Here is a 17590-nt window from a genome sequence, read left to right as displayed (position 1 = left end):
GTATGAGGTCGTAAATGAGGGGAGCCTTATGTACCTGGCGTTAAGCGACACCAGCCGGAGACCAGGGTCCTGTAATCCCGAGCACCCGGGGGTGCGAGAAGGGCGATGAGGGTCGGAATGCGCGATCGCTCTTAAACAGAAGACTTCAACTTTCATGCTGGCTGGGGTATTCTGGTAATTGTCTTTAAAGGCACTTGTTTTGGACCATTGTTCCAAAAATCTTTTATGACTTGCTTTCAAAATTTTCCCCTTAATTAAATTCAATACACCAATTTGGACAACATCCTACAAGATGAGAGAAATAGAGTGCAAAAAGATCCTGACCCCAACTACAACAGCATGACAGCCAGAATATTTGTTGAAGTTGATTCAGATATCAAATGTTATCCAGATGAATACAAAAATAAAGTGATCAAGTCAAAGTGAATAAAAAAGAAATTATTACATATTTCAGGGCTAACTATATGAAATGATCATATTTAATTCAAATTAAGTCATGTTCCATTTTTGTCATGACTGCATCTCCTTTTGAGGTCTTGATAGCAAAATGCTGTGCCATTTTAAAAGCTATCTACAGAAATTACAGCCTTAGAACCACTAAACAAATGCATTAGATCAGCAACTAGACAGCAGATCTTCTGCTACAAGAGTGAAAATTGGCTTTTTTTCTACAAACAATTTTATGAGTGACCCATAATCATTACACCCAAGATGAAATGTTCTTCTCTGCACAAATAAAACAAGCCTTAAGATTAACTGGAAGAATATTTTTTATGACATTACCTTCAAACCTTACACACAGTTTTAAGATCTGACATACTAGAGTTTATTCTAGATTCTTCATAATAAAGATGGAAGGAAACCTTGAAAGAATATGAAGGATATTCATTTAAACCTCAGAATCAAAATGTCCACAAGTGTCTGTAGTACAATTGTAAAAGACAAATAGTGAATGAATTGCAGTGATTATTGTTTACTACTTTCAACCAGAACAAAACAATATTATATACTATATAACTAATCAAGGAGAGAAACAACCTAGAACTAAAGAGAAATTTCCTGACAGTTACAACAATTAATCAATGGAACAACTTGCCTTCAGAAGTTGTGGATGCTTCAACACTGTAGGTTTTTAAAGAGATTGGAAAACCATTGTATGAAATGGTATAGGATTTCCTGCTTGGGTAGGGGGTTGTCAAACTCAAGGGTGTTTAAATCAGGCCCATGGGGTAGCCTGGAAACATCAAAGGACCGACCCGTGGTGCTTCTGGGGGCTAAAATGGGTTGCACGCGCGTGCGCACACACACACACACACGTGCCTTGTTTTCACCCTCCATGGCCTTCTGCTGGCTGAAAAATGGGCCCGAAAATGGCCAGCAGAGTGCTGCAGGAGGCCATGGAGGGTGAAAACAAGGCACAGGGAGCCACACCCGGTTCCCCCCCGTGCCTCATTTTGGCTGGCAGGATGTTGGAGGCATCCGTGTCCCCCTCCACCGGCGCGGAGAACTACAATGCTGATCCGGCCCTTGAAGAAATCCAGTTTGACACCACTGGACTCCAAGATCCCTTCCAACTCTGTTATATCCTCTTTTGAAATATTTGTACAGATTGACCGTTGGCTTACCTGAATGGTCGTTTTCTGGGTGTTGCGGGAGAATCCAAGCATGGGACATACTCAAGCTATGAAGTCCCAGGGAGATCATGTTGAGAACCCAAGCGTCCGTTGTGATCAACTCCCATTGGGCGGCATAAAGTTGGAGACGGCCGCCTATGGGAGGATCCTGTTGGTGGTCACTTGGACCTACGGTAGGAGTGGTTGTTTGAACTGCCACGAAAGGGGCGTCAGAAAGACTTTTGCTGTCAACCCTTAGCTTTGAAAGATGATCTGTCCTGGCTACGCTCATTGCCCTGGGGATAAGGTCTCTGATAGGAGGGACCCGCACCCAAGTTGTCATTCCCCCGAAAGGACTACTTCCGAAAAAAGGAATTGTTCTTCCTGTCAGCCTTCCGGGCAATAGACGGAAGCACCTTCCATTTATCTTTGGTCTGGATTAGGAATTTGTCTAATACGTTACCAAAAACTGTCCTCCCTTGAAGGGATCGGAAACAAGCTTCCATTTTGACTTCACTTCCACCTGCCAGTGACGAAGCCACAACAGATGTCGTGAGGTCACATTTGAAGCCAGAGCCCAAGAGGCAACTTTTGCAGCATTGAGTGAAGCATCAGTCGAATACTCCACAACTGCTATAATTTTGTTAAGGTCATGCATCCATCTGGAGCCCTGAGGGGGGATTCGCTCTCAACTACCTCAGCCAAAGCAGCGAAGCTCTAGTAAAGAACGAAGCCACTGTAGATGCCTTAATGGACCAGGCGGTCGCCTGGTGGGTGTTGTGACATGCTTTCTTAGCCTTTTTGTCCTCGGCTTTGAGCCCTTCAAGGAGGTCAGCCGGCAGGACGGAATTGGAAGTGAGAGATACCAATGGAGCCTCCACCTGTGGAAGCTTCAAGATATCCTCCAAATTATTCTCCACAGAATAGAGGTGTTTGTCAGCCCCACTAGGGTTGGTTAGTGATCCAGGCTGCGCCCCTGGTGCTGGATCATGTTTGCAAACAGCTCAGGCACAGGAACCAGGTCCTGCGCAGGAGCTGTCTGTTTGAATAGTCCCTGTTTATGATCCTGGGTCCCAGAGGTGGCTGGAGCTCCCTGAATGGGGGTACCTTCCTGAGTAGAGGCCTTCGTCTTGTGTAGTATTGCTTTAAAGAGGTAAGGCCTGAATAATCCAGTGAAGACAGGTTTATCTGGGATAGGAGTCTCGTCTTCTGAGAGTTCCTGTTCCCCAATGTTATCCTCCTCTAATACAGATTCCTCCGTGGTAACGGAGGTGCCTGGGGAAAAAGGTCCCTGAGTTTGCCCACTCTGGCCAGGCTTGTGACTAGATTTGGCAGAGAAGCTTCTGGCAGCCTGTTTCTTTCTGGTCATTCCAGAAGCAATGCCTCTCTCAATGGCCTGCTCAATAACCCTCTGCATCTCAACAGACAGATTGGGCCCCTGGTCTTCATCAGGCCGGGGTCATCAGGCCAGGGTCTACATGCCCTCCTCCTGTCTCCCTCCCCTAAGGGATCAGGGTCCTCCTCCGCCATGGCAGACTCAAAGGGACAGGATCCTCAATCATTGCGGAAGAATCCGGATAGCCTAGAGAGGCTACAGGAGAGGAAGCCTGGGATTCCTCATCTTCCAATGAAGGAGATATGGCTCTTGGTGGAGGAGGCTGGGAGGGAGGATCCTGCACCTGGGGTAAGGGACTTGGATCACGGGAAGGTTGCCCAGAGGATAGGGTTAGCTTTTGGGCCCTTTCAAAAGTTTTCTCTAGGGCTTTATGTCTGCGGGCCGCAGCTCTAGATAGGGCCTTGCCGCCTCTGGGATTAGGGACCCCCTTTCCCTTGGTGCCCTTACTGCCCTGTTCCACCACAGGAAGTCTGGCCTACTGCGTTTTGGCGAGGAGGCAGGATGTTCTTCTGGTGCCCTCTTGCCACTGTCAGCCATAATGTTCTTCAGCCAGATTGAAGACAGACTCTCACAGCCCTTCAGGGAGACTCTGCAGACAGTAGGCTGGCACTGGCACGAGCTGGGAGTTGCTGTGCGCTGCACAGATATGTCCGTGGGACAGGAATATGACCCGGTGGACAAAACACTCCTAGGCCGCAATATAGATGGTCCAGAGGGAGGAGGCCTTGCTGGAGCTGCGAACGAAGGCCAAAGACTCCCTCGCGGAAATCTGCAGGCTGGGAGGAAAAGCACGGAAACTCCAAACGGACAGCAGTGAAAAGTGCATGAAAAACGCTTTCAAAATGGCCACTGTGCTTCTCGGACGCTCAGGGAACTGTCAGGCATAAGGCAGAGCCTCCGCCAAGGACTCCAGCAGCCACAGATGAAGGTGAAGACAGCCGGGGGAAAAGGAAGCCTCCTACCTTCCCCCGCATTCGCCAGCAGTCGCTGGACAAATGCCCCGACGATCTCAGGCTCCGCAGTGATGCAGAACCTGGAATTCCGAAAGCCTCACCAGCGATCTTTAAAATGGCTTGAAGATCTTCCTAGCACTATTTCTCAGCAAACGACAAAAATAAGAAAATCTAAGCTAACTAATGGAGAGTCCCACTCTAGTCGCACAAGAACTGAAGAGCTCCCCAAAACGTGTCCAAATTGGGCTGGACTGAGTTTTTGACCTGGACCTCAATGAGGAGAGGAGGCGTGGTTAAGAATTTCAACTCAGTCCTTGGGCGAATAGACTGAATTTAACTCATGCTTGGATTCTTCAAGCAGCGCACAGGATAATTAATAGGCAATTGCACTTTCATGGGCATAGATAAGTATCTCCTGGCACCCAGAAATTCTCCATTTCAAATCACTTAATGCAGAATTTTCACCTAGATGCTTATTTAGAGTGATCAGCACCGAGGGTTCATTACGAAAGGGGGATTTCATTTCTTCCTTTCTCATAGCTCTACAAAGACCTCAATCTAAAAAGGCTGACATTTGGTTCCAAAAATGCACACAGCAGCATGTTTTCCAATATGCTATCTAATTAGTATCCAGTTTTAGCTTTCATCTACAGAAATAATTTAATTTGCAAGCAACATTACTCATTCCATTGGAGTCTTATGTCTGGAGACCCCAATGTAGTGACTTTTTCTAAAATTAACGCTTCAGTATGTTGGCTAAAGAGTCATAGAGGTTATGGTAAAGCTATAGTAGAAAATAATTTGGCCTTCATCCTGTCTTCAGTATTGCTACTAGAAGCAATAGTTTAGTGATTAGTTTAGAAAAACGGATCTCAAAATTTGGCAACTTTAAGACTTCTGGACTTCTGCTCTCAGGATTTCCTAGTCAGCTTGACTGTCTAAGGAATTTTGGGAGTTGAAGTTCACATGTCTTAAAGTTGCCAAGTTAGGAGACTCCTGGTTTAGAATACTAAAGAAAATAAATTCTGAAAGTTCTAGAATAATTTTAATTGGTTTTGTTTTAAATTAATGGATTACATTTACAGCATATGTGTGAATCAAGGCAACTGTGGCTTATTTGGCAAGTTATGGTCTAGCAATTCAGCTTAGAGGTAATCAATATTCAATAACTTGAGAAGCTGTAAGGCAGGGATGTCAAACTCAAGGCCCTCCCGAGCTCCATTTTCACTGGCAGAAGGTTGCAGGAGGCAGTCAGCCAAAAACAGAGCTCGGGAACCTGTTTTTGCTGGCAGAGTGCTCGGGCAACCTCCGACATGAGTGACATCAAGCTGGCCATACCTTTATTTACAGTCACAGATCAAAACACGACCACTACAAAAGAGACACAGCAGCCAGTCACCAAAAGCCCAACTAAGGGAGGTTACAGCTCTCTCCTCTAATGGTCACAGCTCTCAAGAAAAACCTGGAAACCTGAGAGGTGATGTACGAGGAGACATCCCCAAGGCAATGCACAAACAAATCACAGCCATCAGGACCAGAAGGGATGATTTCAGGAAGAGACAGTAACCTAGATCTGTCCGTGCTATACATAGGGCAAAATAGAAGGACATGCTCCGCTGTCTCAACCTCGGCTCTGTCACAAGGGCACAGCCGCTTATTAATCGGGAGCCTCTTGAAACGACCATCCAGAAGTGCTGAGGGCAAGACATTGAAGCGAGCTAGGGAAAAAGCTCTTCTGTACTTGGGAATGGTTAGGGTATAAAAATAGGAAGCCACCCTCAATCCATAGTTATTAACTTGGTTGAGAGTCAGGGGGGAGCAAGTTTTATTGGCTCTGGCTTGTAGATATTGTAAATCAATGTCCACAAGCCGTTGGACTATCCTAAATTGGGCATCCTTGAGGTCGTAGTTTCCCAAGGCATCCTCCGTGAAACCTAGCAGATGAAGTTTCTTCAGCAGCTCTTTCTCCCAGTGAGAAATATGGGAGTCCATGAACACCAGGGAGAGGTAGCTGCCAGGAACTGCCAGAAAGAGCACCCGAAACCACCATTTAAAGGTGTTTATCCAGGTCATACATTCCACCGATCGAATGCCTAGTTCCAGGTATATCGGGGCAAAACCAACACAAGGGGGAAGACCCAGAAGTTTTCTAAGGAAAGCAGCCTGGGTTCTTTTCAATGCAATCCTTGAAGCCCCGTATCCATATGGGAATGCCGTAAAGAGTTTGGGCCAGCGTTTTGGCTTTGTAAATACGTAGGGCAGAAGGAATGAACTGGCCACCCTGGGTATAAAAGAATCTTAAAATCTGCTGGTGACTACAGGAGGCAGAGTTCAGCACCTGGGTTCGATGTCTAGTCCAGGCACCGGTGTTCTGAAATTGAATACCTAGATACTTAAAATGGAAAACCTACTTAACAGCATTGCCTGATATCCCAGTTATACAATTTCCGGGCTCGAGTAAACACTAGTACTTTTGATTTATCATAGTTAATAGCCAAATGGTTTTCCACCGACCCTCTGGAATGACCTTCCCCCTGACATTAGAACGACTACGGACCTCCGCTCCTTCCGCCAGAAACTTAAAACCCACTTGTTTCATCTAGCCGGCCTGGCTTAATTCCAGCTTTCCCACCTCAGTTTGTATTTTTAAATTTTATGGTTTGGTTTTAAGGTTTAAGTTTTAATTCTTATAAATTTGTACAGGGGATATTTAATTCATTTTTAGTTATGTATATTATCGAGTGTATGGTTTTTAAATTTGTACCTGTACACCGCCCCAAGTCCCTTCGGGGAGAGGGGGCGGTCTAGAAGTTTAATAAATTAAATTAAATTAAATTAACTCGGTGATCTCAGCATGGGTCACAGGTTGCCAGCCAGGGGCTACAGGAGACAGCTGTGGGTCAGGCACGGTTGAACTTGCTGACGCCTGGTAAATTGCCAAGAAATGGTTTTCCCAGTCTCTGTTAGAGATGCAGCATAGAGGGAGTTCCCGATGGCCCGGCAAAGAGCTGGCAGCAATTTGCCAAAATAATCGGGTGTCCTTCTGCTGGATAGAGAGGAGAAGTAAATCCCACTTCTCTCTCTCTTTAGCTTTCTTTTTCTTAGCAATTCTTCCTTTGTACTCCTGCTTCAGGTGGTAGTAGTCCTCTGGTAGGCGTTGGTCCCCTCGGTTGCGGTAGAGCAGGTAAACCCATTTAATCTGGTTCCTAAGCATCAAGCAATCTTTGTCAAACCAAGTATTACTTTGTGATTGATATAGACCACTTGGCCCACAGACGGCTCCAAGCTCCCTTTGGACACTGTTAATTAGTGATTCAAAGGCCAAGACTATCTCCGAGCCACTGCTTGCTAGTACCTGATTATACAAGTTGAGACACTCCGGAGATGATAAAAAGGAGTGAAACTTTTTTTCAATATTGGGAGACCATTTGATCCTCCTTGTGTACGAGGCCACATAGGGATCTAATATCTGAGGGCCCCTAGGGAGATGTATATTTGAAAAAAGCTCAATGATTGTAACCAGGGGGTAGTGGTCGCTCTGCGTAAGGGAATCCACATAAAAAGCACGGACTGCCTCTCTTAAGGGTCGAGATACCAGTACAAAATCAATAACACTACTCCCACGTAAGGAACTAAAAGTAAATTCGCCAGCCAGATCACCTAGGGTACTCCCATTAAGAATTATCTTGTTGTGTTGGGCTGCTAGAAGGGCTAATTGGATGCCAGCAAAATTTGTTAATTCGTCCTTAGAATGTCTGGCTGAAGTCAGATGACCTATGGCCTGGAGGGTTTCTTGGGGGTAGAGTCCCTCTATCGCTGGAGGGACTTGAGCTCCCAGACGGGCTTTTGGAACCAGGAGGAGACGCAGCTGCACATCATCTAGATGAAGAGGGAGAGGAGGAATTCTGGGAGTTGAAGTCTACAAGTCTTAAAGCCGTCAAGTTTGAACACCCCTGGGGGTTTTTTTCTAAAGGGTTAGGGGTGCAAGGGTCTTGTAACTTGACAGCTTTAAGACTTGCGTGCTTCAAATGCCAGAGTTTCTGAGCCAACATTTTGGTTGCTAAGCAAGAGCGTTGTTAAGTGAGTTTCACCACATTTTACAAGTTGGCCATGCCCACCCAGTCACATGACCGGCAAGCCACTCCCACCCGGTCACATGGCCGGCAAGCCACTCCCACAAAGCAGACCACACCTACATAAGAGGTTCTAAATTTTTTTGAAACCCACCACTGGATTGAGGGAGCTAGGTATGTTTAGTCTAATGAAAAGGACTAGGGGTGATACGATAGCAGTCTTACAGTACTTGAGGGGTTATTACCAAGAAAAGGGGATTGATCTATTCTCCAAAGCACCTGAGACCAGGACAAGAAGTAACAGATGGAGGATCATTAAAGAGAAATCCAATCTAAATTTAAGAAATCCAATTTCTCTAAGGAGAAATTTCCTGATAATGAGAATAACTGATCAGTGAAACTTCACTCTGGAAGTTATTTGGTGCTCCATCACTGGTGGTTTTCAAGAACAGGCTGGACAGTTATTTGTCCAAAATTATATGGTGTCTCCTGCTTGAGCAGGGAGTTTGACTAGAAGACCTCCAACTCTCTTATTCTTCTCGTCTCAGAAGTTCAGTAAAAAAGCAAATTCTATCTTTCCCCCCATTCCTCCACCCTTTGCAATGCTCACTCTAGGTGCTAAGATAATTAGCAAGAAGAAAATTGATGTTTGCATTCATATTCATTGGAGAGAAAAGGTCTAAAAATAAAAGAGAGTAAGCAGGCACGCAATGGGAAATATATTGAAAGAAATGTGGTAATGCCAGCTGTTTTGTCTAACCTTTTGGTCAGATGCTTAAGAGGCAAACAGAAGCTTTTTGTGTCAAACTGATTAGGGTCTGGTCAGTTTCAGGCAGCAGCTGCACAGTCGGATACTAATCAATTGGCTACCTTTCTTTGACATTTTTAAAGGATCCCCTGTGCTATGGGGGAAAAAAGTAGCCCAGGAAGAGATCACTTGTTCAAGCAAAGTTTCGGGGGGGGGGGGGGGGGGGAACTGGTCAGGCACAGGACAATGCATAACTAACTGTACTGTAATGGTGAACACATGGGGGGGGGAGAGAGAGAGAGGGAGAGCACAAAGGTCATAAATGTGGACATTGGTCATAATGTTACTTTTCCATCGCGATCATAAGAAGTGTTGATGTCCAAGACAATTGCTAAATGAAGACTACAGGTAGTCCTCGACTTACAACCACAATTGAGACCTACATTTCTGTTAAGTGAGACATTTCTTAAGTGAGTTTTGCCCCATTTTACAATTTTTCTTTTCCCAGTTGTTAAGTGAATCACTGCAATTAATAAGTTAGTAACCTGGTTGTTAAGTGAATCTGGCTTCCCCATTGACTTTGCTTGTCAGAAGATTGTAAAAGGGACATGACCTTGGGACACAGCAGTGGTCATACGTATGAACCAGTTGCCAAGTCTGAATTTTGATCACATGACCATGGGAATGCTACAAAGGTTGTAACTATGAAACATGGTCATAAATCATCTTTTCAGTGCTGTTGTACTTTTGAACGGTCACTAAATAAAGTGTTGCAAGTTGAGGACTACCTGTACTTAATAGGTGATGTTGCAAACCTAACACAGCTCTTTATGGGAAGTAAAATTGTATTTATTAATTTTTATTTTATTAGTTATACAAATAACTCAAGGCACCGAACATAATTCAACATACCTTCTTCCTCCTATTAAATTGTATTTATTTATTGAATTTATATTGCCGCCTATTCACCCATATTAACTCAAGGCGGCTTACAGAATATAAAATCATATTTAAAACAATAAAAACTAACAAAAAGAAACAAATAAATTAATATAGTACAATATAACAAAATCACACACACATACCCCACGACAACAAATCACATGAGCCACTTAATGGGCTCCATCCAATCTGGGTTCCCCAGGCCCGCTGGCAGAACCAGGTCTTCAGTGCCTTCCAGAAGAGTATTAAGAGTGGGGGCCATTCTAATCTCTGAGGGAATGATGTTCCAGAAATAGGGAGCCACCACGGAGAAGGCCCTTCTTCTGAGAATTTTGACAGTCTCTATCCAAAGGAAACCAACAATTTCTGTCTCCAAGCATTGTATAAGATGCATTTATACTTCAAAATGAATTTGTGACAAAATCCGAAGCGAACCAATTGAATTGCAAGACATTTTCACCATGTCCTCATTCATAAAACCATGACTAAAACCAAGTCCGTGCACAGACAGTTATGATTCTTACCGTGAACATTTGGTGGGGGGACAAATGTATTTGAATACCAACCAACAGACTGATTGCCTATAGAGATCAGTCATCCAGGTCAAAGGTGCTTTTTCAGGAGGCAACTGGACTTTGTTTTTTCTTTGAAGACATTTCACTTCTTGTCCAAGAAGTGTCTTGGAAGAAGAGCTTCTTCAGCTCTGACCGGATGGTGCGGAATGGAAGGACTGTTGTTAATTGCAAAGTCATGTCCGACCCATCGCGACCCCATGGACAATGTTCCTCCAGGCCTTCCTGTCCTCTACCATTTCCTGGAGTCCATTTAAGTTCACGCCTACTGCTTCAGTGACTCCATCCAGCCACCTCATTCTCTATCGTACCCTCCTTCTTTTGCCCTCAATCTTTCCCAGCATTAGGCTCTTCTCCAGGGAATTCTTTCTTCTCATTAGATGGCCACCCAATGAGTATACCAAAGTATACCATTACCATATAGGGTATACCATGTCCAGTTGCCTCCTGAAAAAAAGATCCTTTGGGATAACAGACTGATTATGTACCATCTGCTCTCAAGTTAAACCCAAGTCCCACTGCCTCTATGGACAGGTCCATAGCCAGAATTATGAATCTGTCATCTTCCCTGTTGTTTTATTCTGCTTTTCCCCTCTATTTTTCAGCCTGGGCTTCATTCCTTGGATTACCTAGTGGTCTCCCATCCACAGTGCATCCCTCATCTTTCTCCAGGTCAGCTCAGGGCTGCCCTCCTGCCCAATACCATTACCCAATGCCCAATCCCATTGGCACATCATCCCAGCCCCTGATCCCAAGTACGAACTACCACCTGTTGCCACAACAGCATCCGACTCCCCAATACCCACCCTTCCTTATCTTTCCAAGCCGAAGAGCTCGCCGTTTCCCCCCCTTTCGCTCACCTCTGATGCGCCTTCGCATAGCTGGGCGTCCGCGTGATGTATTGGGCACCCAGATCGGCCGTGCATTTCGGATCGCGAGCGCTACGGCTCGTCGACATTCTTCCCCCTTGAAAGTCACGTGCGTGGAGACAAGAAAGCCGTTTAGCTCGCGCGCGCGCTGCCGCCAGTCGCCCAATCAGCTTCTCCGGAGGGGCAAAACCTGAGCCTTAGTAACAGGGAAACACCCCCCCTCCCACGCACCCCACCAATCCCCGCGCAGCACGGGTTGCACGCGGGCGCTCCAGAGCAACCTCTGGGGCGATGACAGCCTTCTGCAAATCTTAAGGCATGAATGTCTCAACCGAGATTTGCATTGGCAGGGATGCGTATTTCGAGCTAGGGGACGATAATTACGGCTGTTAGCGTCTCGAGAGTTTGCCTTCTTGCTATTAAAAATCCCTTAGCAACAGATTAACCAGGCGGCCCCTATTGAAATCCTACCCGACTCTCGGGGGAGGGGGGGGGGCTTTGCCTCAGGTGTTTTGGGCGGGAAAGCTCGCTCTTCGCAGGCTGACTGGGAAATGACCTTGAGTTAAAAAAAAGTGTGTGGGGGTGTGGGGGTGTCCTGAAACCCTTACTTCGAAAGGGTTTCTTACCCACGTATAGGATCGCGTTTCCTTTGAGAGCAATCCTGAAAAGGAGCCCGAGAAACCCCCTCGGTGCCAGATGAATTGCTGGCAAGACGGGGAGGGGGGAGGGAGAAGGAAGCCTGCCTGCTGTTTTAATTTCTCTCAGACACGGTTTTTTTTTTTTGCCGCTAACCTTCCCGTATCCTCGCGACTGGCCGCCTTGCCTTTTCCACACAGTAGAATCTGCGCCCAACTCACCTGCGCCCTGCGCCTTATCCCAAACCACGACTCGCAGGAGGCTCTGGGGAAACGCGGCGCGCAAAAGCGCAGCGCACAGGCTACCTGCCAGCCCGGCTCCTACGATCAGAATCCGCGCCATGACCGGACTGTCAGACGAAGGAGGCGGGCCGGTGCGGCCCACCAGATCCTCCTCCTTCCTCCTCCTTTTCCTGGAGTTTATGCAATCCAGAAGCCGAGCGCAAGCGGTCGGCCTTTTTTGTTTTGTTTTTTGTTTTCCTGAGGCGTTACCCACAGAGGGAGTGACTCCCGGCCTCTTTTCTCTCTTTAAAGCCGCCGACCTTGCTCGCAGCGCCACGAGGGAAGCAGCTTTGCCCCGCCGTTACCTCCGCAAGCCGAGGGTTAGCCTCCCGAAGTCTTCATTTAGCCAAAATCCGCAGGAAAGGGCGAAATCCACTGAAAAGATTAAAAAAAAAAGGCGGAGGGGTCAACTTGACCTTGAAAAGGGACCCCTCCTTGGTTTTGTAAATCTTCCCAGCTAAGCAACTTTGGGCGGCCGGGTTCCGTCTGGTTAACTTTTTAATTCTGGAAACTGGAAATCTACAAGAGGATTGAAATGGCTCGATCCACATCTCCACACGAGTTGTGCATGGGGCTGGACTAGACGACCTCCAAGGTCCCTTCCAGCTCATTCTATTCCTATTCGTATATTTCTTATTCTATTGTATTGTATTCTATTCCTATTCTAATCCTTTTCCATTCCCATCCTTTCTCCTGGATTTTTATGTGGGGGTGAGACTTAGATGGTTCTGATCATTCTGAGTTGGAATGTCTCCACCGATCTTTTAAGGGGTGGTGAACATATGGGCGTGAGATATGATGTCTGGGATGGTATAAGGTTTCCTGCCTTGAGAAGGGGAGATGAATTGGAAGACATCTGAGGTCCCTTCCAGTCCTTATGATTCTGTGTTCTATGCCTACTTTGGTGCTGAAGCAAAAATGAGCAGCCTTTGCTCAGTTCCCTCCAGTGGCTCGGACTCTGTCCCGAATTAAGGGACTACACAGGGTAGTAAAAAGGGAATTATTTTTTTTCTAAGGGAGGGAAGACCATTTGCAAATTCCTGGGATTAAATGTCTATGGAAATTCTCAAGTCATCCAGGTCGTGGTTGTCCCAAAGGTGTTTTTTCAAAAGGCAACTGGATTTTATTTTTCCTTGAAGATGTTTTGCTTTTCATCCAAGAAGCTTCTTCAGTTCTGACTGAGTGGTGTGTGTGTGTGTGTGTGTTTAATTAAACTATCACTCTGGACTTGTTTTTCTACCTTGCATGCGGCCGCCTGCAGGGGAATGGGAAGCAAACAAAGCTATCTGCCTTGCGGTATCTGGCAAAGGATGCAATTTCTGTACAGGTACACTGTTTCTGACACAGATTATCTCATTTGTGGCAGTTGCCTGATACTGTCATTGTTGGAAGTGTAATAATTGGCACTGCCTCTGTAATGCCTCAAAATCCCTCAACCTTTGCTCCTGTACCAAAGATGCTTTTTCAAAAGGCAACTGGACTTTGTTTTTCTTTAAAGACATTTCGCTTCTCATCCAAGAAGCTTTTTCAGTTCCGTACTGAACTTCAAAAGTAAAGAAGTTTCTTGGATGAGAAATGAAAACATCTTCAAGGAAAAACAATCCAGTTGCCTTTTGAAAAAGCACCTTTGGGTCAACCATGACCTGGATGACGAAGAATCCCCATAGACACTTCTGTAGAATCTATTTATTCTTTTCCTTTTCTTCTTTATTTTTTTAAAAAATGGTTTGAACATTCAGTGGAAAAGCATCTTAAAGTACAAGTCACTCTACTAAGCATAAAAAAATGTACAAGTGGATTTATTTTTACAATGTAATGAACTGAATGTTGCTGTAACCCTGTTTTATGTTTTACATGTAAAGTAAAACTTTTCTGACAGTTTAAGACATTTCATTACTTTTATTAGGAATATGAATTTGATTTAATTTTAATAAGCATGTTTGCAATATTTTGTTAATTATGTTACATTAAATAGATACAAGTGCATCATTTTATGGTTTGCAATAATTTTGTTATGTCTGTTTTTCAATAAAATGACCAAAGTTTTATTTTTTTTTAAAATGGAAAAGACTTCGTGCCCCTTATCTCTGGAATGTAACTAGAGATTTAATAATTTATGTTGTAGGATGAGGACTGTGTTAGTCTATGGTGGCAAAAAGTTTTGTCTCATGGTTTTCTATGTGTAGAGAATTGAACGAAATAGGAATAAAAGCTTATTATATCTTACAGTGAGCTTCCCTCGTGAATCATATGTTCTGCTGTGTGGTTTACTGGTGGAATAATCTGATTCCCAGTAATCACTTGAAGTGGGTTTAAAAAGAGGAGTATTGTTAGGCTTTCAACTGACAAGTTGGCTAGAGATAAGATTCAAGATATATGGATGACTTAATTATTATAGCTTGTTTGGTTCTCCTTATTAAAATATAAATCCTTTATATATGAATCTTGGAGTGAACTCCATGGAACACGTGTACGATTTCTCTGAAGTAGAATAAAATATACTACTTGGTTTTCAAATATAAAAAGTTCTTCAAATGAAATATTTATTATGATCATAAACCAAGCACATAAAAAGTTCTTAAATGTATTTGTATGCTAGCTACTAATAATAGTTAAATCCTTGTTAAAGTGAAAACATTATCTTCACTCACAGTGTAAAGTAAGGTGGTCACACAGAACACTTTATATCTGATTACTGTGTCCTTTTCTGATGCAAAATTTCCATATCAGAAGAAAAGATGAGAAACCTTTGGGTGAGATGAATGGAGGAGTACATATAATTACATTTAATAACAGAGAATATATTCTGTTACAGTTTACAAAGTCTCAAAAAGCTCAGGATCAACATAATTTTACATTGACTTATAATAATGTAAAGCAAAATTATCACTTGTTTCATTCAAAGCAATTTGTTGGGTGAAAATAATAAAACTCATATGTATATGGGAAATAACCACTAGAGGGAGGCATTGTTCTTCCTAATAGACTTCTCCACGACCCACCATCTCTTGGATTTCAGTTTTTCTATTCCATTTTTCTAATTTTAATTGTTTTCTGGTACTTTTAAAAACCTTTTTATTATATTGTAAGCCACCCAGAATCACTATCAGTGAAATGTGAGGCATAGAAATTTCATAATTAATTAAAGGAATGACAATGACAATATTTTATAACTACTGTACTCATTAAAAACAAAAATGCTGGGAAAGAATATAATTTTGGGTAAGATAAAAGGGAAAAAAAGACATCAACCAATGGCAAGATAGATGGACTCAAGTTCAACAGGCATGGCTCCCCTTGGCAGACTGAAGGACCAGATGGGGATAAATTGTCCTGGAGAAAATCTATGTCAGTGATGGCGAACCTATGGCACGCCTGCCACAAGTGGCACGCGGAGCCATTTGTCAGGGCACGCGAGCCGCTGCCCTGTCAGCTGGCCAGCGCGCATGCGCGCGCTGGCCAGCTGAGTTCACCTTTTTAAAAGCTATTTTTCGCCTTCCCCAGGCTCCAGAGGCTTTATAGGAGCCTGGGGAGGGCGAAAAGAGCCCTTCCCCCGCCCCCCCTGGAGGCTTCAGGGACCGTCCGGAGGCTTCCCTGAAGCCTTCGGAACGCTTAAAACCACCCTCCGAGCAAACCAGAAGTGACCTCCGGGTTGCTTGAAGGGTCGTTTTAAGCGTTCCGAAGGCTTAAGGGACCGTCCGGAGGCTTCCCTGACGCCTTCGGAGCGCTTAAAACGACCCTCCAAGCAAACCGGAAGTCACTTTCGGTTTGCTCGGAGGGTGGTTTTAAGCCTTCCGAAGGCTTCAGGGAAGCCTGCAGACGGTCCCTGAAGCCTCCGGAGGGCCTTGGCGGGGCAGGGGAGGCTCTTTTTGCCCTCCCCAGGCTCCTATAAAGCCTCTGGAGCCTGAGGAGGGTGAAAAAAGCATGTAAAAATGGGGCGGGGGTCGTGCGGTGTGCGCGCATGTGCACTGGAGGTCGCGCGTTGCATTATGGGTGCAGCACGCCCGCACATGACCCTCCTGCGCTCCCCCCACTTGTGGCACGCGAGCCAAAAAAGGTTCACCATCGCTGATCTATGTGATCAAAAGAGTTGACACTAACTTGATACACAATTGATGAATCAACTTGCGAATTTCTTACAATTTTAAGTTATTTGACCATGTTGAAACCAAGTGTCTAACAATAAGCTCTAAGGCTATATTTGCAGGTATGAATAGTGCATACATTGTTTTTAATACATAGGCAATTTTTCCACATGATCTTTAAAATGGTTTACATGTTTTCATTATATACTTAGATCTTATGAAGGCTTGTTTTAATTCCTGGTTTTTGATATGTTACAATCATCTTTGGGAATTGTTTTCATCTACTATGAATAAAGACTATGTACTCAAGGATAGCTTTATGGCTTTGGAAATAAGGAGCCAGAGCAAGATAAAGTGAAACTCTAGCCATCTGTATGTATGAATAAAGAGGCCTGTAAATCCTAGTAATAAAATTAGCTAATGTCAACTGCTGGGGAAATCAGGAGATTTAGGTAGTTCAAATGAGCATAAAGATTTATTGCAAGCTTAAGCTCTCTACAAAAATGTGAGCTACTAATGGTCAAGGGAAATGAGCGAGAATTAAAAAGGCATTCAAGATGAGTTGGACCTAGATCTCTAATAGGCGCACAGGCACTTGTGCCTTAAGACACGTTTGATATCTCCCTCATGTTCAGCCTGATCACCTGCAGATAGCATTTTAATTCACAATTAAGCCATAATTTAATAGTTATTGTTAATAAAATTTTGTCCAGTCACCCATCAAATCATAATTATTGCTATGATTATTGATCCCCCTAAAACAAAATTACTTGTTTTAATAATTGCCAACAAGAACTATAACGGAAAGTGGGGAAAAATGTTGCTCCTGTACTACTCATTCATGAGCCCAAATGTACTGATCATTCCCATCAGTATTTGAACAAGATGACATCACATCTCTGTCACCACAGAGGAGACAAAATAGACGAGTTTAGTACTGTATAGAGATGTTATATTCCCTACCTGCCCATGATCATTAGTCCTCAGGAAGGTGTCCTACAAATCCTTAGTTGCGCTCCTACAAATTGTACACAGTAGATAGTTTGCCTCCTGTGTTTCTCTGCAAGAATTAATTTCATGGTAGGCGACATACTGTCTTCTAATTTGGGGGAGTTTAATTTTCTTCAATCCCAGGTAAAGTGACTTAATAAAGCAAAGGAAAGTGGGGAATGCAATCCGCACTAAATAAAATAAAATAATTAAAAGATATTGTGTTATGAAGTGTATCACCCTATGACAAACACAAGCAGCATGACCTTTGGATTCATAAGGAAGTAACAATCTTGTAAATCTGAACATTTTATCTTCTAAAGAACATAGATATCTTTGAGAGCATCATAATTTAACAGTATCTCATGCAAAGATTGCTTGCAAAAATCACATTGTAACTGAAACAACATAATGCAAACACTAGGAGGCCAC

General features: G+C 44.0%; 1 protein-coding gene across 3 annotated transcripts in view; it reads right to left on the bottom strand.

Moving 5' to 3' along the window:
- The window catches only part of RNLS (renalase, FAD dependent amine oxidase), a 169940-nt gene extending 157737 nt beyond the window's left edge, over window positions 1-12203 (bottom strand). For all 3 annotated transcript variants that reach the window (XM_081955473.1, XM_081955474.1, XM_081955472.1), the window contains exons 1-2: window positions 12024-12203; window positions 11158-11263 (exon numbers count right to left, since the gene is read on the bottom strand). In XM_081955473.1, coding sequence (XP_081811599.1) covers window positions 11158-11263; window positions 12024-12144 — 227 coding nt within the window. In that variant the 5' untranslated portion in view covers window positions 12145-12203. The remainder of the gene's footprint in view (window positions 1-11157; window positions 11264-12023) is intronic.
- Between the last annotated feature and the right edge of the window lie 5387 nt (window positions 12204-17590).

This window comes from Natrix helvetica, assembly GCF_964273705.1.
Source record: "Natrix helvetica genome assembly, chromosome: 5".
Taxonomy (NCBI): domain Eukaryota; kingdom Metazoa; phylum Chordata; class Lepidosauria; order Squamata; family Natricidae; genus Natrix; species Natrix helvetica.
This window is presented reverse-complemented; position numbering and strand designations above follow the sequence as displayed.